This window comes from Orbicella faveolata, unplaced genomic scaffold (assembly GCF_042242905.1).
Source record: "Orbicella faveolata isolate gen_17 unplaced genomic scaffold, um_ofav_v1 contig_12, whole genome shotgun sequence".
In the NCBI taxonomy this organism is placed as follows: Eukaryota; Metazoa; Cnidaria; class Anthozoa; order Scleractinia; family Merulinidae; genus Orbicella; species Orbicella faveolata.
Window position 1 is genome coordinate 31,073,899 of NW_028301539.1, and position 21,258 is coordinate 31,095,156.

At 35.9% G+C, this 21,258-nt stretch overlaps 2 protein-coding genes across 7 annotated transcripts in view; both read right to left on the minus strand.

Annotated features, from left to right (window-relative positions):
* The window catches only part of LOC110040311 (uncharacterized), a 74,459-nt gene extending 66,236 nt beyond the window's left edge, over nucleotides 1–8,223 (minus strand). Inside the window, exons 1-25 of the mRNA XM_089277534.1 lie at nucleotides 7,881–8,223; nucleotides 7,755–7,775; nucleotides 7,605–7,631; nucleotides 7,063–7,086; nucleotides 6,953–6,976; nucleotides 6,841–6,873; nucleotides 6,734–6,757; nucleotides 6,501–6,653; nucleotides 6,374–6,394; nucleotides 6,222–6,248; nucleotides 5,682–5,705; nucleotides 5,572–5,595; nucleotides 5,458–5,481; nucleotides 5,224–5,376; nucleotides 4,801–4,824; nucleotides 4,600–4,623; nucleotides 4,485–4,511; nucleotides 3,520–3,543; nucleotides 3,410–3,433; nucleotides 3,283–3,309; nucleotides 2,476–2,496; nucleotides 1,952–1,969; nucleotides 1,746–1,769; nucleotides 1,117–1,140; nucleotides 76–99 (exon numbers count right to left, since the gene is read on the minus strand). Coding sequence (XP_089133660.1) covers nucleotides 76–99; nucleotides 1,117–1,140; nucleotides 1,746–1,769; nucleotides 1,952–1,969; nucleotides 2,476–2,496; nucleotides 3,283–3,309; nucleotides 3,410–3,433; nucleotides 3,520–3,543; nucleotides 4,485–4,511; nucleotides 4,600–4,623; nucleotides 4,801–4,824; nucleotides 5,224–5,376; nucleotides 5,458–5,481; nucleotides 5,572–5,595; nucleotides 5,682–5,705; nucleotides 6,222–6,248; nucleotides 6,374–6,394; nucleotides 6,501–6,653; nucleotides 6,734–6,757; nucleotides 6,841–6,873; nucleotides 6,953–6,976; nucleotides 7,063–7,086; nucleotides 7,605–7,631; nucleotides 7,755–7,775; nucleotides 7,881–8,133 — 1,093 coding nt within the window. The 5' untranslated portion in view covers nucleotides 8,134–8,223. The remainder of the gene's footprint in view (nucleotides 1–75; nucleotides 100–1,116; nucleotides 1,141–1,745; nucleotides 1,770–1,951; nucleotides 1,970–2,475; nucleotides 2,497–3,282; nucleotides 3,310–3,409; nucleotides 3,434–3,519; nucleotides 3,544–4,484; nucleotides 4,512–4,599; nucleotides 4,624–4,800; nucleotides 4,825–5,223; nucleotides 5,377–5,457; nucleotides 5,482–5,571; nucleotides 5,596–5,681; nucleotides 5,706–6,221; nucleotides 6,249–6,373; nucleotides 6,395–6,500; nucleotides 6,654–6,733; nucleotides 6,758–6,840; nucleotides 6,874–6,952; nucleotides 6,977–7,062; nucleotides 7,087–7,604; nucleotides 7,632–7,754; nucleotides 7,776–7,880) is intronic.
* A 1-nt stretch (nucleotide 8,224) lies between these two features.
* Nucleotides 8,225–19,966, minus strand: LOC149117531 (uncharacterized). 6 transcript variants are annotated; one of them, XM_089277917.1, is made up of 27 exons: nucleotides 19,605–19,966; nucleotides 16,454–16,504; nucleotides 16,036–16,227; nucleotides 13,820–13,867; nucleotides 13,643–13,666; nucleotides 13,528–13,554; nucleotides 13,323–13,346; nucleotides 13,071–13,094; nucleotides 12,662–12,685; nucleotides 10,767–10,790; nucleotides 10,654–10,677; nucleotides 10,428–10,460; nucleotides 10,266–10,289; nucleotides 10,063–10,086; nucleotides 9,945–9,974; nucleotides 9,841–9,864; nucleotides 9,727–9,750; nucleotides 9,546–9,575; nucleotides 9,418–9,441; nucleotides 9,207–9,230; nucleotides 9,097–9,120; nucleotides 9,006–9,029; nucleotides 8,889–8,912; nucleotides 8,767–8,790; nucleotides 8,658–8,681; nucleotides 8,433–8,456; nucleotides 8,225–8,351 (listed from the first exon to the last, which is right to left on the minus strand). In XM_089277917.1, the coding sequence occupies exons 2-27, from the start codon at nucleotides 16,488–16,490 to the stop codon at nucleotides 8,302–8,304; spliced, it is 879 nt and encodes a 292-aa protein (XP_089134043.1). In that variant the 5' UTR covers nucleotides 16,491–16,504; nucleotides 19,605–19,966; the 3' UTR covers nucleotides 8,225–8,301. The 6 variants fall into 6 exon arrangements, with proteins under 6 accessions (XP_089134043.1, XP_089134047.1, XP_089134027.1 ...); XM_089277901.1 differs by having other exon boundaries at nucleotides 8,245–8,351; nucleotides 8,658–8,790; nucleotides 13,844–13,867; nucleotides 19,605–19,938; XM_089277921.1 differs by lacking the exons at nucleotides 9,006–9,029; nucleotides 9,418–9,441 and having other exon boundaries at nucleotides 19,605–19,958.
* Between the last annotated feature and the right edge of the window lie 1,292 nt (nucleotides 19,967–21,258).

Consider the following 21,258-nt stretch of genomic DNA (forward strand, 5'->3'; position numbering starts at 1 on the left):
CACGTTTAAACAGATGAAAAAATTGTGAAATATTAAGAAATATTAAACGTGAACTAGCATTTAAGTGTGACGTACCTCTCGTGGTAGTTACCTCCGGTGCTGGAAATTAAAAGGCATGGAGGCATAAAGGAAATATAGCACAAGTAGCAATGAAAAAGGTAAAATATAAAATCCATTAGCCCATGCTTTAAAACATTTCCAACCACTGAGAAGAGAGTTGAAACTAGTACGACACGCAGCGGAGTATATTTGACGAAGTGTTTAAAAATGTGGTGAGACACTGTCTCATTGATTGATATATCTTATCGACCGAAATTAAAACTAAGGAGAAAACGGTGAAATAAAATCGTGAAACCTATGCTAATTATGATCAGATATCCAAACACAGCCACGATTTGATTTGCTTTGTTTAAACGTGAGGAATTAAGAACGTATGAAACTTTATTTGCGTATCAAATCTTCTAGGACTTCGAGTCTTAATTAGTCAGTCACGTCCAATACACCCACTTTGACTCAATTCGTCAATCGACACACCGGAAGTTGAATTAATCTACTCAATTCGGGTGTATTGGACAATCCTCTAATTGGTGTTGCTTAATGATAAAATCAATTAAATACAGTATAGTTAAAGTAGTGTGGTACTAATCGTAAAGTTACTGTGAGTAACGTAGTATTATAAAAATGAATTGTAAGTAATGCTTGTATTATAATAACAAAAGTTTAAATATTACAATACTTAAAATTAAAAAAATTCTAAAATATATTCATGTTAGAATTTAAAATGCTAAGTTAAGCTAAACAAAAGTTTGTAAGAATCCTATCACATGTACAAAAATCACTACAACACAGATAAGAGTTTGTATGGTGATCTCCTTCAATCAAATTCGTCAGGTCTTGTTTCCTTAATCGACATTTAAAATTGAATGAGTTTGAGATAGATAATCTTTATTTAAACACGGTTAAAAATTCGTCAGCTAAAACTACTAATAACTAATAGTAAAAAAATAATTAAATAAAAAAGCTGCTTTCCACGAATGCAGTGCCTTATACATCTCTTTTGAGATGAATGAGCTTCAAAATGGTTATCCAAGTGCAAGTAATAGCTGTGAAACTTACCACTTGTAGAGGTTATTTCCGGTTCTGGAAAAAGAAAGAAACAAAACGTATAGAAGGGGTAATCGTGGTATGGGATATAGAAACCTCGATCTCAAGAATTTCAAATGAAGTCTAGCACACAAAACTTACGATCTGTAGTAGGTAAGTGAGTAAGTAAGTAACAACTTTATTTACAGAGGGTAACACATAACAGTAAAAAACTGACGAACCAGTGGCCCTCTATCCTAAGTTAAAAATTAAAAACTATTTACACTTGTAAGATAATAAAAATTACAAGGTAGAATACTGCTAAAAATTTAAAGATATGATAAAAGTTAAAAATTTAAAAGATCTAAATCTAGATATGCACAACTAAAAAACTAAGCTTTACTTGTGCTGCAATTGAATAAAGAACGAAAGATAACAAAAAAGTGATAACGAGACTGAATTAGATTTAATCAGAAAATTACAATTATTGCTCATTACAATCTTATGAAATGCAAAACCTTAGACAATTTCAACGAAAACTAAAAACCTTGTGAAAGTTGTACGAGAAAGCACGAAATGTATCAGTAAATAGTGCCGCGGTAAAACTGGATTGATATATAAAAACTAGAATAATCTTGAGAGGCCTTCTTGACTCGACTTACCATCTGTACTAGGTATCTCTGGACCTGTAAATGAAAAGGTATGAAAGATACATCATTAAAAAGTTATAACTGAGAAGCAAACTTACCATCTGTAGTAATTTCTAACACTGTAGATTAAAAAGTGTGAAATGCATGTGAAACAGCAATAGAATTACGATAAGACACAAAATAGTGAAGAAATTTTCGGTTACATTTTTGTTACTTACTTTCGGTAGTAGAAATTTCTGGTGCCGAAAGTGAAAAGAAATATGACAAAATTATTAGTAATGAAGCTATTTCCAGTAATATCTTTGTTTCAGTTGTAAATGAAAAGGACTTTAAGATCAATCACATCTAACAGCGACCAGAAATTCCGGAACTTTAGAAACGAGGGCAAATGGAACGAAGTATCCTTGACTCCGAAAATTGTTACGTGTCCGAATGACAACCATTCAACTGAACATTCCAGAAATACCGGGATTAAGATCAGATAGAACAGTGAGAAATTTTTGGTCAAAAAAAAAATTGGGTATAACTCGCTAGGTTTTCCTTATTTCCCTTCGATTGTAGAAAATGCTGTTACATTCCTCACTGGAAATTTCCTGAAATAGAAACCAGAATTTCTGGTTGACTGATGAGCGCTATAGGCGTCTCTGCTACTGCTTATAAAAAAGTAGCATCAGTTAAAATGATAGTTAATAACAATAATGACCATATCAATTTCAAAAAGTATTACTTCTGGCCTTATTACCTTCAGTAGTCATATCTGGTTCTGGAAATAAAAAAAATGGACAAACCATTAAAACATATAGAGATAAATTACACACAATTGAAAATACAATATCAGAGCACATGCAGTTATCCCTATGCTATTTTCACGCGTTATTCGACAGAATAACTCAAGAGTGGAACGTGCTCCCTAAAGAAACAGCGGAAGATAATGATTTTAATATTTTTAGAGGTAAACTGAGAAAGCTTTTTTTTATAAGTTAAAATCGTTTGGCTTTGAAATGTGTTTTTAATTGTATCTTATGACATTTTTATCAAAGATTACAGATATTAATATTTTTAATTAGGGAACGTCCTCGATGGGCAGAACCTCTGCGTTTCCCTTTAATGAATTTTGATTAATTGATTAATTGATTGAATGACTGACAGACTGGTTGATTGATTGATTGATTGATTGATTGATTGATTGACCAATGCACTGTTCTCATTGTTTCCATTGTCCACTGGCTGAGATGTTCGGATTCTCAAAAGTGGATCTCTTATTATTTGACCTTTCTCGTGAGTTTATCAAAAGAAAAAAACGTTCTGGCGCGCTCAGCGGGGATTTATAAAAGAGTCCAAACTGTTTCAGTTTGTTTTGTATCTCAATCTGTTGAATAAACATTTATTTGTAGAGGTATTCGTGTTTTCCTTGCATAAGCTGTATGTTTAATGTAGGTGTGCGTGAGCTCTCGGAACAAATCATTTAAGGTAAAGATAATAATAATAGTGTAACAAGACAGAAATCTTAAAGCTATGACGATTTAAGTGATTTATTTGTTAAACCTACCATCTGTAGAAGGTATCTCTGGTGCTGCTATTGAAAGAACAAAAACAAAACACAAAACATAAGGTTGAAATTGGATTATCAAGTTAAAAAATGAAACTATTTTCAACGAATAGCCGGTCAGACTTACCATCTGTAGTTGTAATTTCTGGACCTAGGAATGGAAATCCGAAGAAATATAACATTAAGATTGTGGCGATACAAACACAACCACTTAACTAAAATCCACGTTAAACTTACCACCTGTTGTAGCCTTCTCTGATGCTGCAAATGACAAGACACGAAAGATAGATTGAATTGAAACAGAAGGGTTGTGATACGATAAGAATGAAAAAGAATCATTGAAACACGCGACTTCAATAAGGTAGTAGTTAAGTTTAACTTACACTCTGTGGTAGTTGTCTCTTGTGCCGGAATTGAAATGGCAGAAGAGATCGTGTTAAGGATTAAAGTACACTGTCACAATTTTCGGGACTTTTCGGCTAAGTTTTCATTGAAGCAAAATTTATCTTGGCTTCGTAAAATTTTGCAACGAAAGTTCGCGCTACCTTGCGAATTCGCTTGAGGTCTTGAAAATTCGGTCCAAGTTTTGGAAACTTCGTCCCAAATACGATTTCCTAACAATCTGTAGTGGCAATCTCTGGTGTCGCAATTAAAATGGTACAATAGCTTAAGAGTAATCATTACTTTATTTTGATTGGTTGAGAGAAGGCCAATTTATCGTTAATTTTTAATTTGTACCGCAGTGCAAAAAAACGCGCACATGTTCGCAATTTTCTCAGCCATATAATAAATGAGTAATCTTCTGAAAGGTCGAGTAATTAAGGATTTACACTACTCGTGATATTCGAAAATTCCTTCAAATAAGCAAACAAGCGTTAAAATTGACTTGAGAGAAACCTAACCATTTAAAAACGTATATTTTAGACTTACTATCTGTACAAACTACCTCTGGAGCTAGGAAATAAGCGTCTCAAGAAAGATAACTGATAGGATATAGTGAGGAGAGTATTTATAAAATCAGAAAGAAAAACAAAGAAAATATTTTTCTCATATCAATAGTAGGACGTATTGTCTGTAGTCGTTATCTCTTGTTCTGGAAATGTAATGAAAATACATGAAATGGTGTAAAGATATATCGATGTGTCACTAGATAAATTTGATTGAAAAACAGAAACTGCGAGTGATGATTTTGTCAAACTTACCGGCATTTGTAGTAGGTATTTCTGGTGCTGCAAATGAAACAGCAGAAAAGTTAACGTATAAGAATATAAAACCTACCATGACGAACTTCAACAACAACTATCACTATAGACTTACCATCTGTAGTAGTCATCTCTGGCGCTGAAAATGAAATACATGAAAGAGAAGGTAAAGACAACGATAATGGAATTTTTTATGAAATACAAAAAATTGAACAATTCCTAGTAATACTTAGGCTTATCATCTGAGCTGAAACTAGACTGAAATGGAAGAGGGAAAAGCTAATATAAATGCAGGTAATATTGATGTCAAACGTACCATCTGAAGTAGTTATCTTTGGTGCTGGGAGAAACAAAATATGCAAATCAAAAGTAAGATCAATAAAGGCTAATTAGGATTGCAAAAAATTTAAATGCTGTTTATGTTAACCCTCAGTAGCACAACGAATTGTAGGAAAACCCTTTCTCCCCGTATTTTTCACAGTTCTGAAAAAGTGGTCCTGTTCATCTATGCTGAAACTTTCAGTAGCTGTTAATTATCCCTTGAATTCCATCGTGTTACAACTGTTTCTCCGATTCAATTGGCATTGGCATAGCAACCGCTCTTTTGACCTGTGGGCTCGGCCATGTCTCTTTGATACAGTTTTTCGGGCTTTTGTATTGTAAAATTGATACTGTTATTAAATTTGATTGAAATACAAAATCTTCGAAAAAAAGTAAATAATAAATTTAAAACACTCACGATCTGTGGTAGTTTTAACGCCTGTAACTCGTGCTTCAACTGATGATGCAAGAAAAACAACTTCAAGATAATAGCAATAAAACACAGTACAGAAGAAAGCAATTCTAAGTGATGTCGATGCTAACTTACCATATGTAGTAGGTATCTCTGGTGCTAAAAGCGAAAAAACCCGAAACATGAATAAGATAAAAAAAAAATTAACAGTAGTAATAGTAATGCCGATGCCAAACTTACCATCTGTAGTAGTCATGTCCAGTCCTGAAAATAAAAAACAAACAAAAAGAAAGTTGAATTAGATTTTTAAAAAAAGGTTAAACCGATTCTTAATAATATCGATGTTAAACTTACCGTCTGTGGTGGTTATCTCTGGTGCTAAAAAACGAAAAATATAAGAGATAAGATAGATTGAACACAAAAGAAAACAAAACAGTTTTAAGTAATATCGATGGCAAACCTACCATCTGTAGAGGTTATATGTGGTGCTGAAAGGAAAAAGGCAGAAAAGAGAAATTAGACTGATTATAGAAGCTTAAAGCAATTGAAACTCTAAGGAATATCTATCCGAAACGTATATTTTTTCTAAAAGGTCTGCTCTCTGTAGTAGGTATCTCTGGCGCTGAAAATAAACAAGCGATGTAATAAGTGATAGCGAAAATGCCCGTGTTTAATAAATCAAATTATAACCTGTCTCCGAGGCTTTCTGCCCAAATTACAAAGTTTCTACGTTTTCTTTCACCGAAAATTTCCACAAGAGACTTAATACAAACAAACCATTACCAAATATAAAAGTTTGACGGAAAGCCTCCATGCCATTGTTGAATTTTGATGTATCGAGCGTGAACTATAAAAATGTTTTCAGCAATTACTCAAGCTTTAAATGAATGGGATATAGATATAAAGTGAAAAAATAATGCTAATTATAAATAACAAAACGTTAGTCAATTTAGTCACAAATAATAATACTTAACAATTTCCAGTAATATTCGGGATAAACATACCTTTATCTGTAGTTGTCATCTCCGATGCTGGAAAATAATGTTATGAAATATGACTTGAAACCAGTTGTTAAGGGATGAAATCAGAATGAAATACAATGATACCTTACAACAAGAAATGACATAATATAAATGTATATTAAACGGCTTATTACCTGTAGTACTTGTCCCTGGTTCTAGCGACGGAAAGAAAAAAATATATAATAAAACTGATACTGTTATTAAATTTGATTGAAATACAAAATTTTCAAGAAAATTAAATGATACTTTTCAAACACTTACGATCTGTGGTTGTTTTAACGCCTGTAACTGGTGCTGCAACTGAAGATGCAAGAAAAACAACTTCAAGATAATAGCAATGAAACACGGTACAGAAGAAAGCAATTCTAAGTGATGTCGATGCTAACTTACCATCTGTAGTAGGTATCTCTGGTGCTAAAAGCGAAAACACACGAAGCATGAATTAGATAAAATAAAATGAACAGGAGTAATAATAATACTGAGGCCAAACTTACCATCTGTAGTAGTCATATCCGGTGCTGGAAATAAAAAAAAAACGAAAGATGAATTAGATTGGAAAAAAGGTTAAACCGATTCTTAATAATATCGATGTCAAACGTACCATCTGCACCATCTGCAGTAGTTATCTGTGGTGCTGAAAATGGAAAATTACAAAGTATAAGATAGATTGAAAGCAAAAGTGTAAGACTAAGTAAAATCGATTCCAAACTTACCCTCTGTGGTGGTTATCTCTGGTGCTAAAAAACGAAAAATATAAGAGATAAGATAGATTAAACACAAAAGAAAACAAAACAGTTTTAAGTAATATCGATGGCAAACCTACCATCTGTAGTGGTTATCTCTGGTGCTGAAAATAAAAAAACAAAAAGGAAAAATGAGATTGATTATAGAAGCTTAAAGCAATCGAAACTTAAAGGAATATCTATCCGAAACGTATATTTTTTCTAAAAGGTCTGCTATCTGTAATAGGTACCTCTGGCGTTGATAATAAAAACGCCTTTGTAATAAATGATACCGAAAATGCCCGTGTTTAATATATCAAATTATCACCTGGCTCCGAGGCTTTCTGCCCACAATTGCAAAGTTTGTAAATTTCCTTTCTCCGAAAATTTCCACAAGAGACTTAATACAAAGAAACCATTACCAAATATAAAAGTTTGACGGAAAGCCTCCATGCCATTGTTGAATTTTGATATATCGAGCGTGAACTATAAAAATGTTTTCAGCAGTTACTCAAGCTTTAAATGAATGGGATATAGATATAAAGTGAAAAAATAATGCTAATTATAAATAACAAAACGTTAATCAATTTAGTCACAAATGATAATACTTGACAATTTCCAGTCATATTCGGGATAAACATACCTTTATCTGTAGTTGCCATCTCCGATGCTGGAAAATAATGTTATGAAGTATGACTTGAAATCAGTTGTTAAGAGATGAAATCAGACTGAAATACAGTGATACCTTACAACAAGAAATAACAATATAAATGTATATTAAACGGCTTATTACCTGTAGTACTTGTCTCTGGTTCTAGCGACGGAAAGAAAAAAATATATAATAAAACTGATACTGTTATTAAATTTGATTGAAATACAAAAATTTCGAAAATGTAAATGATACTTTTCAAACACTTACGATCTGTGGTTGTTTTAACGCCTGTAACTGGTGCTGCAACTGGAGATGCAAGAAAAACAACTTCAAGATAATAGCAATAAAACACAGTACAGAAGAAAGCAATTCTAAGTGATGTCGATGCTAACTTACCATCTGTAGTAGGTATCTCTGGTACTAAAAGCGAAATTAAAAAACACGAAAAACGAATTAGATAAGAATAATGAACAGGAGTAATAGTAATACTGATGCCAAACTTACCATCTGTAGTAGTCATGTCCGGTGCCGGAAATAAAAAAAAAAACGAAAGATGAATTAGATTGGAAAAAGGTTAAACCGATTCTTAATAATATCGATGTCAAACGTACCATCTGCAGTAGTTATCTGTGGTGCAGAAAATGGAAAATTACAAGGGATAAGATAGATTGAAAACAAAAGTGTAAGACTAAGTAAAATCGATTCCAAACTTACCCTCTGTGGTGGTTATCTCTGGTGCTAAAAAACGAAAAATATAAGAGATAAGATAGATTGAAGACAAAAGAAAACAATTTTTAGTAATATCGATGGAAAACCTACCATCTGCAGTGGTTATCTCTGGTGCTGAAAATAAAAAATCAGGAAAGAAAAATGAGACTCATTATAGAAGCTTAAAGCAATTGAAACTCTAAGAAATATCTATTCGAAACTTCCACTTTTTGGCAGTTGCCTTTGTTTCAAAAAAGGAAAAACACGAAAGATAAATAAAATTAATTACAAATAAAAACTAAATGTTATTCTAAGTAATATCTTTGGAACACTTACTATTTGTGGTAGTTATATCTGGTGCTGAAAGCAGAAAAACAAGAAACATGAATTAGATTGAAAAACAACAGAAGAAAAGCAATTCTAAGTAATATAGATGCCAAATTACCGTGTGTAGTAGTCATGTCCGGTCCTAGAAATAAAAAAATAAAAAAAACAAAAATAATTTAAATTTGATTGGAAAGGAAAAAAATTAAACCGAGTCTTTATAACATCCATGCCGAACCTTACCTTCTGTTGTAGTTACCTCTGGTGCTGAAATTAGAAAGGCAAGAAATGTAAATATCATTGAACAGGAAACGTTTAAACCAAATCTAAGCCGTAGTGTCTCTGCGAATCTATACTTACCATCTGCAGTAGTAATCTCTGGTGCTGAAAATGGAAAATTACGAAGGATAAGATAGGTTAAATTTAAAAGTAACATCGATGCCAAACTTACCATCTGTAGTAGTTCTCTCTGGTGCTGAAAAACCAAAAATACGAAAGATAATATAGTTTGAAAACTAAAGAAAACAAAACAATTCCAAGTTATATCGATGCCAAACTTACCAACTGTAGCAGCTATCTCTGGTTCTAAAATTAAAAAGGCAGGAGAGAAAGATTACATTGATTTTAGAAACTTAAACAAATTGAAATTCTAGATAATATCTGTGCCAAAATTGCACTGTGGCAGTTATCTTAGTTCCAGAACGGAAAAACGGTAAATCGAATTAAAAACAAAAATTAAGTCCAATACAGGTAGCACGTATACAAAACGTACCATCTGTGGTAGTTATCTCTGATGCTGATCATCAAAAAAAAAAATAAATAAATAAATAAATAAATAAATTGAAAAATAACTTAAACTAAAACAAAACCAATCCTAAGCAATATTCTTGCAAAACTTACCATCTGTAATAGTTATCTCTGGTGCTGAAACTGGATAGGCAAGAAATATAAATATGAGTGGACAAAAAAGGTGTATACCAATTCAAAACGGTAGTATCTATGCCAAACTTTAATACGTCTTAAGTCCTTAGCTCCGTTGGAAGTGGAAAAACAAGGAAAATAAAACTTCTGACAAACTTACCATCTCTAGTAGTTGTTTCTTGTGCTGAAAATAGAAAAGCACCAAGGATAAGTTAGATTACCAAAAAACAAAAAAAGAATGTGTAAAACTAAGTAATATCGAAGTCAAACTTACCATCTGTCGAAACTATCTCTGGTGCTGAAAATGAAAAAGTATGAAGGATAAGTTAGATTTAAAAAATCACACGTAAAACTAAGTAATGTCAAAGCCAAACTTACCACTTGTAGTAGTACTAGTTATCCCTCGTGCTAGAAATATAATGATAGGAAACATAAGTTAGATGGAATCACAAATGTTTAATCACGCCAATTCTAATTTAGATCTTGACAAACTTACCATCTGTAGTAGTTATCTCAGGGGCTGGAAGTGGAAAAACAAGAGGATATATAGATTAGATCAATTAAAAACAATGGTCTAATCGAAATCAAAGTAACATCTATGCCAAGCTTACCATCTGTATTAGTTATGTAAGTGTAAAACACGAAAGACTTAAACCAAAAGTCTAATCCAATTCTGAGTAACATCTATGCGAAACTTACCATCCGTGCTAGTTGTTTCTGATCCTGGAAATGGAAAAAGTTCGAAAGATAAGTTAAATTGAAAACAAGACCAATCCTAAGCAATATTGAAGCCTAACTGATCATCTGTATTAGTTATCCCTTTTGTTAGAAATATTTATCCAATATCGATGCCAAACTTACCTTCTTTAGTAGTTACCTCTGGTTCTGACGATTCTGAAATTGGAAAATCCCCAATTTTAATTAGATTGAAACCAAAATCCCAATCACATTCTAAGCAACATATAAAACAAACTTGGCATCTGTGGTAGTTATCTCTGGTACTTCAAATGAAACAACTCGAAAAACCAATAACAATAAAACACAAAAAGCCTTAACGGATTCTTTTAAACAGTGATTTCAAACTTACCAACTGTAGTAGTTATCTCTGGTGCTGGAAATAGAAAGGCACGTTTAAACAGATGAAAAATTGTGAAATATTAAGAAATATTAAACTTCAAGTAGCATTTAAGTGTGACGTACCTTCCGTGGTAGTTATCTCCGGTGCTGGAAATTAAAAGGCATGCAAGATAAAGGAAATATAGCAAGTAGCAATGAAAAAAGTAAAAAAAATATAGCATTTATTAGCCCTTGCTTTAAAACGTTTTCAAACACCGAGAAGGGAGTTGAAACTAATACGACAGGCAGCGGAATATATTTGACGAACCTTGCAGTGTTTGGAAATGTGATGTAACACTGTCTCGATTGAATATCGACCGTCATTAAAACTAAGCAGTAAACGGTGAAATGAAATCGTAAAACCTATGCTAATTAAGATGCGATATCCAAACACAGCCACGGTTATGATTAAGAACGGAAGTAATTTTATTCACGTATCAAATCTTCTAGGACGTCGAATCTTAATTGGTCAGTCATGTCCAATACTCCCAATATGAGTCGTTTCGTCTAAGGTAGTTAACAAATCGACACTCCAAAAGTCGAATTAATCTGTTCAATTTGGGTGGACAAACCTTTAATTGGTGTAACTAGTTAACAATTAGACCCGTAGCCTGCAAGGGCTATGGGTCAATAGCCCATGAAGCGAAAGCAAATGGGCTATTGACCCGTGGCCCTCGAGGGCGAAGGGTCTAATTGTTTTAGTATCACCCAGCTAGTCGGACAGAAAAGGCAATGATAAAGTTACCAAATGCAAGTTAAAGAAATATTTATTTGGGAATAAAACGGCAGAAAGCGTCACGCGCAATTGCGCCAATTTCGCTACTCGAGGACTATTACTAATAGTCCTCTAGTAGCGTAGCCAATTAAACTGAAGGATTTGCATTAGTCCACTAGTTGGGTGATACTAAATGAGAAAATTAACTAAATACAGTAGTGAAAGTTTAGATATTACAATACTTAAAATTAAAAAAAAATTCTAAAATATATTCATGTTAGAATTTAAAATACTAAGGTATATTAGACAAGAGTTTATATGAGTCCTATCACACGTGTAAAAGTCACTAGGACACAGATAACAGTTTGTACAGTAACCTCCTTCAATCAAATCCGTCAGGACTTGTTACCTTAATCTACGTTTAAAGTTTAAGGTGGCCGAATACACTTTTCGCGCGCGCTTTTGCTAATGCAATTCAGCGCGCGGACAAGGATTGCGAAAAACAAACAAGCCGTCAATAAAGCGGTTATTTTATTTACTCAACACCCGCAGTATCTCTGCTATTTTTGTCTATAATTGAACGCAGTGTATTGATGGCTTTAGTCTTTTATCACAAATATATGCTGGAAGAGGTAAAGATGCAAAGAACTCAGCGATTCTCAGCTTTTTCTTTGTTACTGAAAGAACCCAGTTAAAAACAGCGCATGCGTAGTAAGTCAAAAAATTGCGATTGAATGAAAATTAGCGCTCTCGGAAATACGCCTATTTCTCGAGAACCATTCATTAGAATTTCACGAAATTTGGCACGAAAATACTTTAGGAAATAAGTAACTGGAGTATTGAAAATAATTGAACTTTAACAGAGGAAACTCTCGATATTCCGGTAAACCTTCAACAAGGGATAATTAAAGATCTCTGTTAAACTATTAGCAAAATAGCGTTAACTTGTGAGAATCGTTACAAGCTTGTTGTATGCAAATTATAAAGAAAATCTAATGAATAAATTTTCTACAAATAAACAAAACCGATTTTAAATGCCTGTTTATTTTTATTCGTGTTGCCATGACAACGGCACACACATCAGCTTAACCATCAAAAAACCAAAGTTTGTGTTGTTAACTTGCTTGCTGCCATTTTTTTGGGCTTTAGAGAAAAAGGTGAATGAAACACAGGTATCAAAAACTGTGTTCAGCCACCTTAATGAGTTTGAGAAGAATGAGCTTCAAATGTTTATCCAAGTCCAAGAAATGTTTGTGAAACTTACCACTTGTAGAGGTTATCTCCTGTTCTGGAAAAAGAAAGACACAAAACGTATAGAGGGGGTAATCGTGGTATAGGATATAGAAGCCTCGATCTCGAGAATTTCAAATTAAGTCTAGCACACAAAACTTACGATCTGTAGTTAGCTTTACTTGTGTTGCAGGTGAAAAAAACAATGAAAAGTTATTGTAATTTTCTGCTTAGATCTAATTCAGTCTCGTCATCACCTTTATGTTATCATTCGTTACAATCTTATGAAATGCAAAACCTTGGACAATTTCAACTAAAACTAAAACTTTTGTGGAAGTTATACGCGAATGCACGAAATGTATCAAGTAAATAGTACCAAGGCAAAACTGGATTGATATACGAAAACTAGAACAATCTCGGGAGGCTTTCTGAACCCGACTTACCATCTGTACTAGGTATCTCTGGACCTGCAAATGAAAAGTTATGAAAGTTAAATAGATAAAGTTCATTGTAGTAATATTAAAATGAATTGCCAAAACTAAAACCTTTTAAAAGTTAAAACTGAGAGCCAAACGTACCAGCAATAGTAATTTCTAACACCGTAAATAAAAACAAGTGAAATGTGAAAACAATAATAAAATTACGACAAATACAAAATAGTGAAATAAATGACTAAGGACATTTTTGTTACTTACTCTCGGTAGTAGAAATTTCTGGTGCTGGCATGAAAGTGAAAAGAAACATGGCAAAAATATTAGTAATGAAACTATTTCCACTAATTTGTTTCATTTTTTTCAGTTGTAAATGGAAAGGACTTTAAGATAAATTACATCTAACAATCAAACTAGATAAATTTGATTGAAAAACAGAAACTGCGAGTGATAATTTTGTCAAACTTACCGGCATTTGTAGTAAGTATTTCTGGTGCTGCAAATGAAACAGCAGAAAAGTTAACGTATAAGAATATAAAACCTACCATGACGAACTTCAACAACAACTATCACTATAGACTTACCATCTGTAGTAGTCATCTCTGGCGCTGAAAATGAAATACATGAAAGAGAAGATAAAGACAACGATAACGGAATTTTATATGAAATACAAAAAATTAAACAATGGCTAGTAATACTTAGGCTTATCATCTGAGCTGAGACCAGACTGAAATGGTAGAGGGAAAAGCTAAAATAAATACAGGTAATATTGATGTCAAACGTACCATCTGAAGTAGTTATCTTTGGTGCTGGGAGAAACAAAATATGCAATCAAAAGTAAGATCAATAAAGCCTAATTAGGGTTGAAAAAAATTTAAGGACCGTGCCTACTTTTGTTAGCGCGCAGACGTTCTGCGCATCACGCAAGTCATGGTTTAAGCGCCACGCACGCGCTGGGGTTGACATTGACGCAATCAGCTGCGCTATCACGTACACGACTAAAATGAAAGGAAAATTCTGCTACTGTGACCAAATCAAGTTTAATGAACCTGTACTTAAGCCAGGAACACCAGAATAGCAGCAAATCGCTAACCACTGACTGTTTATGTCTTCCAGCTGAAAACCTAGCTGTTATCTGTTGAAAATTACACTGAAATCCAACTGTAAACAGGTACCTGCAGATGGCGTAGTGCGCGCGCAAAACAAGTGCGAGATACGCAAATGTCTTCCTTACTGGGGAGATGACAGGAAAAAATGTGACGGGCACCGTAAAAATTTTCAAAAAAGATGAATAACTTTAAAAAACCTGTGGTTACCCCTACACTTTATGTTATGAAATGGAAGTGGCAAGCCTATTCAACACGTGATTAGATTCTGGTTGTGAGCAAAAGGTATTTAGACTGTATTTTGGCTGAACCAGAAGAAGGCTGTCAGAGGCGCTAAAAGCGCTGTTGCAACGATTTTGTTATTAAAAACATACCACAAATAGTTTTTAAATGTGTTTGCTTTTCTGTATGTAAAGGCGAAATCTAAGGAAATTTGTAAAGCAAATATCCTTTCCATCTTTTTCAGAAAAATGCTGATGTCAGCATTTTTGTTGAGCTTCAAGGCTAATTATCTCGAAAAAATGCGTGGCTACCCGAATTTTTCTTTGTGGATTCCAACAGCCCTTGCAAAGATCTACATTTTCCGCGTGGTCCTAGCCTGGCGCAAAAACCTTTGTATTTAGTAGGCACCGTCCTTAAATGCTGTTTATGTTAACCCTCAGTAGCACAACGAGTTGTAGGAAGACCCTTTCTCCCCGTATTTTTCACAGTTCTGAAAAAGTGGTTCTGTTCTTTGATGCTGAAACTTTCAGTGGCTGTTAATTATCCCTTGAATTCCATCGTGTTACAACTGTTTCTCCGAGTCAATTGATATTGGCATAGCAACCACTCTTCTGATCTGTGGGCTCGGCCATGTCCCTATGATAGAGTTTTTCGGAGTTTTCTTTTCAGCTTTCTTGCGCAGCGTCACAGAAATACTAATTTTGTTTTTTTGTTTACATTTCATTATAATTTTGGAATAATGTTAGCTTACGTTCCATCAATTTACGTTAGTTTCTGACTTTTTACCCCCAGTCAGTCCATCAGTCAGTCAGTCAACAGCTAAGTAAGTAAGTAGGTACTTTATTTAGACACGTTTAGACACACAGTCCGACAGGTCAGTCCGACATTCCGACAGCCCAACAGTCCGACAGTCCGACAGTCTGACAGACTGATAGTCGGACAGTCCGACAGTTTGATAGTCAGACAGTCCGACAGTCTGACAGACTGACAGTCCGACAGTCTGATAGTCGGACAGTCCAACAGTCTGATAGACTAACAGTCCGACAGTAAGATAGTCAGATAGTCTGACAGTCTGACAGACTGACAGTCCGACAGTCTGACAGACTGACAGTCCGAAAGTCTGATAGTCGCACAGTCGGACAGTCCGACAGACTGACAGTACGACAGTCTGACAGTCCGACAGTCTGATAGTCGGATAGTCCGACAGTCCGACAGTCTGACAGACTGACAGTCCGATAGTCTGATAGTCGGACAGTCCGACAGTTTGACAGACTGACTGTTCGGCAGTCAGATAGTCCGACAGTCCGACAGTCCGACAGTCTGACAGACTGACAATCCGACAGTCAGATAGTCGGAAAGTCAGATTGTCCGACAGTCTGACAGACTGACAGACTGACAGTGCGACAGTCAGATAGACCATTTGAAAATCAGGCAGTCAGACAACCGGACAGTGGACCAGTTATTGAAAGTTCGTCCGTCAGTCCATCTTCAGCCAGTCAGTCCCTTCTTTTAAGTTGCGTTTGTCATCCGTTTCCGGTTATAACGAGGCAACCATAATTACCACATTGTTATTTGATCAAACAATTCTGTACCTAAGACACTTCAATCAATTGCAACTATTTCGTATTCATTTCAGATCTGTCGTGTACCTGATGTGGGAGGACATTCACACTTGCACGGCTTTACAAAACATGCCATGAAGTCTAAGTATTCTCCAGGCTCAGGGCACTCGTCCACTATACACTTTCTTGTACGACTCATTTCGCCCTGCCCTTCATCTACATTACATTCAGACCAGTCACTCCAAGAACCGTAAAGCTGGCTGTTCACCACAAAGTTACCTTCAAATGAATCGGAGGGATTATATCCTTTTGTTAAATACGATTAGTTTCTAAAGAAAATGTTGTGTTGCATTGGCGGGAAATTCACCACCGGTTACTGACCAACTTCAAGTCGATCAAGGAAAATTGACCCCTATGGCGAATTTGTTAAGCTAATGTTACGTTAACTCCAATTCTCTGTATCTGGATAATCTACTTATTTACTAATTTATTTGAACTTTCCTACCTGTAATACCCAGTACGAGGATCCAAATCAGTAACATGACTTGCAAGAGTTCTAAAAAGAAGTGAATGAGATGAGCTGCTTGGAAGACTTCAGGTCTAACCATATATCATCGATTATTTAAATTTTGAAAAACTTTAATTCAATCTCCGGCTAGGTTGGCTTATGGATTCCATTCCTAGCTGGAACAGTGCTGACAGATTTCCCTATTTACAGCAAGCTAAGGCGAGCACCTCGCACACCATGAAGGCAAAAATACAAAGCATTACCAACCCGTAATTACACCCTTTATGGCACACTCGGATTGGACGAAAATAGCCCGTGCTATGAAGAACTATTGCTTGGTGATTACAACACCGCGTAGACCCGCTCACTGGAAAATCGAAGACGAAAGGTGTTTGCCGTGACCAAAAAACACCCTGTGTGTAAGTTAAAACGTACGTGCTCACAAAGATTGGAGATGGAAATCGCTTTGTAGGCACGTAAACTGCAATCAAGGACTCAATATGCCGTTAGAAAATTACCCTTGCATACGGTGGATGCGCGCGCAGTACGAGTGGCGGTGAAAGCCGAGCTATCCTACCGACAGGACACGATGATAGTCGCTTTTCTTAACTCGAGAATTTTGGGTGTAATTTGACAAGGAACGACTTATTTTGTTCAAAATAACACAATTATTATCCTACCTGCTGGTGACACTCGACGAGTGAGTTGCGGGCGACCCATTTTTGGCGCCAAATTAAAAGCTTGAAGGTACAAAGTCTGTCATTTATTGATATGATTTTAAAGTTAGAAATTCCCTTTCGTAAATATTTGATGCCGTCTCCAGTCAGAAAAGATGCCCGACAGGATGAATGCATTTTCTATTAACATGCATTTCACGTCGGGACATTACAGATTTCCCGTCTGCTGAATCCTGATTAGCCAATTTAATTTTATGCGCACCAGCGGTATGCAAGGCCCCCGTGATGGCTGATTTGGGATTTGGACCCCTCAGGTCCCTCTCTAACTGGCAGCTCCATTCCACAAATCCTTCAAGGTGTTGAGAATAAGCCCCCTGAGGGGACTTCCTAAAGCTTAGGGTATCACCTGTTTCCCATGAATACGACTACAAAGACCTTTTGTCAATCGGGCTTAGGAAAAGCGTTCGCCGCGCGAATTGTTTTGGAAAATATTCGTCATCGTCAGTTGGCGCACAGTGATAATTTTACTAATAATTTATTGACAGTCGTGACAAAGGGAGTGGTAGTCCATTCTCCCGAGCCAGGGCTCAAGTAAAGGTGCTCGACAAAAAAAAAAAGCAAAAAAAACAAAAACAAAACAAAAACAAAAATACAAAAAAGAATGTGAATGTATATTATAATTCTCTTAGAATAAACTTCTTTGTAATCATAGATCGGATTACAAAGAGAATGTCTATTACCGATCACTGGAAGTAGTATATTATAATACTAACGACTACATCTGATTTACATAGGTTAAAACCGTAACGTAACGAAGCTAAAAAACAACTGAGGTGACGGGGGAGGGGGAGGGGAGCCTCCCTATTTCCTATGTGAAAGGATAGGATTTGGATATGTTAGGTTATGTGAATTGACAAAAGCCGGAGACCGCTACACACAGCAATAAGGTGAAGGTCAAATTTAATGAAGACGTCTGTACGCGCGCAGGCTAAAAACTCGAGACCTTTCTTAAGCCAAAGGGAGGGACGAAAAATTGAATTAACCCTAACGTCCGTGGCCTCAGAAAGGTGCCGCGCTAATGCCACGAGATTGTTCCACTGCTTGCAAAGGAAGGCATTGTCTGCAAGCGTGCATCCCAATAAATAGGCTTATACTAGAAACAAGATAGACATCCTGAGCGAGCGTCAAGCGTGTCTGGTCATGAATGGGGTTTTAAAGGTGAAAACAAATCTAATAAACGCTCAAATGAGCTACTCAGATTGCATTGCCGCATTTATGACATTCTAGCCGAGTTCTAACAGTATGGCAAATGTTTACGCATAATGATTTCACATTAAGACTCTACTGTAATGAAGAGATTTTCAGTTTATATCTATTTTATGTCAATTTGTAATTAATGTGCGTTCCCGATTAAGTGGACTCGTCGAACCCCTTAAGACCAGTCATTCTTAAGAATTATTTATTTTTATTATTATTGCAGACACGAAAGACGTCTCTGAAGTCGTAACCAGAAACAATTCAATATTCATAAAAAAAAACTCTCTGAGAGACTTGGCACGCAAGGCACTCGAGACCCTAAACCCCTTCACGCAATCATGTGGTCACGAAATTCACCGAGATCGGGGATTCACCCTCAACAAGAGTTGTGAAAGTCAAACTTAGTAACAGGCTGTTTTTCCTGTTGTAACTGTCTGAAAAACTGCGTCGCCTGGCAAAGTTAAACAACTATACCCGTGATCTACTTCACAATTATTTTTTTGTGCAAGTGTGGTCCACCAGCTTTGCAACTTGAAACTTTGCCAACGAACCAGCCGCCGCAGTTGCACCACAAAATGCTTCAAATATTATCGCAAAATCCAGTAGTTCCGGTCATCTCAATTTAGAGTTGAAAGATAGGGTTGAAAGGATAATTCATATAATTGTAACCTCATTTTCCATAATTAAACTTTGTTGAAATGTTTCCTAGTTGAAAGGTTATGATGAGTGTTCTTGCAAGATCACAGCTAAAATCTGTTTCAATGGCTTTCGTCATCATCTTTCCTAGCAGTGTCTGGTGGCACACTGGGCGTTAAGCAGTGACCATCACCTCCACCCCCCTGTTCCCCACCCCCAGAACAACACGAGGGCATATGCGCACGCTGTATTTTCCGGGGGTAGTTGATAGTTGATCTTACTCGAAGGAATCGTTTCTCTGCTTACAAATTAACAGTTCTCGTATTTTAACTAAGTATCCGTTGTTTAGTTTTGTTCGAAATATATCATGTAATTTTTGGTCTTACTGCAAAACACTTTACTCTGGCAAATTATAAATCCGAGATAAGAGAAACCTCAAAAATCTGTGGCATAGTCTGGAAAGTCAGACAAAAGCACATGCCAAACTGAAGAGAGGGATTCCGTTCTTGTGCATAGATATCGTGACCACAAGATAAACTTTTCAATGAATTTTTACAATTAAACATTGGAAAACTCACCTTTTCCGTATCCCTGGCTACCAATGGCGTAGGTTGTCGAACTAGCTCAGAACTCACGAGACGTACAAGCAGCCAAAAGTTGCTTACAAAACGTCTGGTGTTTGACTGGAGAATATTAAAAGGTTTGTATTTAATTACGTCTCGTGTCCATATGATGCGATTACAGTACGAGGGTCTAGGATATCGGAAGTTGATAAGCAGTAAACAGACGACTAATCAGGCGACAAGGAAAAATAGAAACTAGATACAAAAACACAATTGAATATACAGATTATTGACTAGAATATGCACACGTCAAATGGCTCCTTTTTTGTAAAACAAACGTTTTAGGCAGCTGCTGTTTACTACTTATTATCTAACGTATTTTGCAGATTTTGGTCTCAAAAAGATCCGGGACCTCTCATCGCAATGCCACTGCGGTTTTGCATTTCTCAGGGTATTTGAATGTAAAATGATAGTGAGTAATTATCAGTCTTCATGGCATTCCACTGGCACGACTAAGACGATAGGTCATGGGCCATCCCACACTGAACTATCTACTTCCTTCCAAGGTGAATTTTCTCGCAATCATCCAGTTTTCATGGTCACAACAGCAGGAATCTAGGAACAAATTAAGACTTTTCCCGCGCTTTCACTCGCGTGACCTTCGCAGCATCGCGTGCATGCCAAGCCGTCACTGGCTCCCCGTTTCGCCGTTCTTGTGTGACACAGATACACATTTTACTGGCAAATCTGCACGAGCATTTTTATTTACATAAGATTATATTATGGCCAGACCTAATGCTTAAGTATCCGGCAGCCCCATGTTTTAATCCATTCGGTCCGTCTTGAACAGGAAAAGGCACAACTTTAGCCCAAATTAATGGTTACAGAGCGGTTCTCTCTTTCAAGCAGCTTAGTTATTCGTTTCTTGGCAACAATCACATCACAAAATGCTAGGAAAGTCTTTCCGAAAGTTTCACCTCATTCCACGACCGCCTACAAGTGTTATCCAATAGCTGTAATTTGTGAAGTATTTGTCGCCCTTAGTTTGTTCAAGAACTTAATCTGTTTGGTTTGTCGCTCTGTTGTTGTGATTTCAAAACCTGCTACGTCCGGGGCAAGGTATTTATAATAGCTCTTCAGCGCATGAGAAACAGAACCGCTCGTGTGTCAAATTTTACCGGACCCTTACTGATCGCAAATTCTTTCAGCGACCTGACAAAACTAACTTATGAAAATAACAGATAGTTTCTTTATTCACGTTGAAAACGACCGATTATCGCTTACATTGATCTAAGAACTTTAAAGGGCCTTTCATTTGTGTTGACATGACGGGGGAGGGGGAGGGGGGGAGAGAGGGAGGAGTTACATTTTATTTTAGGAAGCTGAAAAGGCGGATTATTACAAATTATAGGCCGTTTTATGGGAGGGGGGTTGTCTGAAACTTCAGGAATTGATGTTTTATTTTCTTTGTCAGGAAGGGGTCGTATTAAACGGCCAGCCCTATTAGGTGGTCAGCAATGAATTCAAAGTCCCGATGATGGCTTTTCTACTGTCTTTTTTTTTCTTTGTTACCTCTTTTAAGCGGCCAGCCCTCTTTAAGGGGGTCTTATACTCTCAGATATAAATTTTTCTCCAGAAAACCATTTTTTTGGCACATGAAGATTCAACA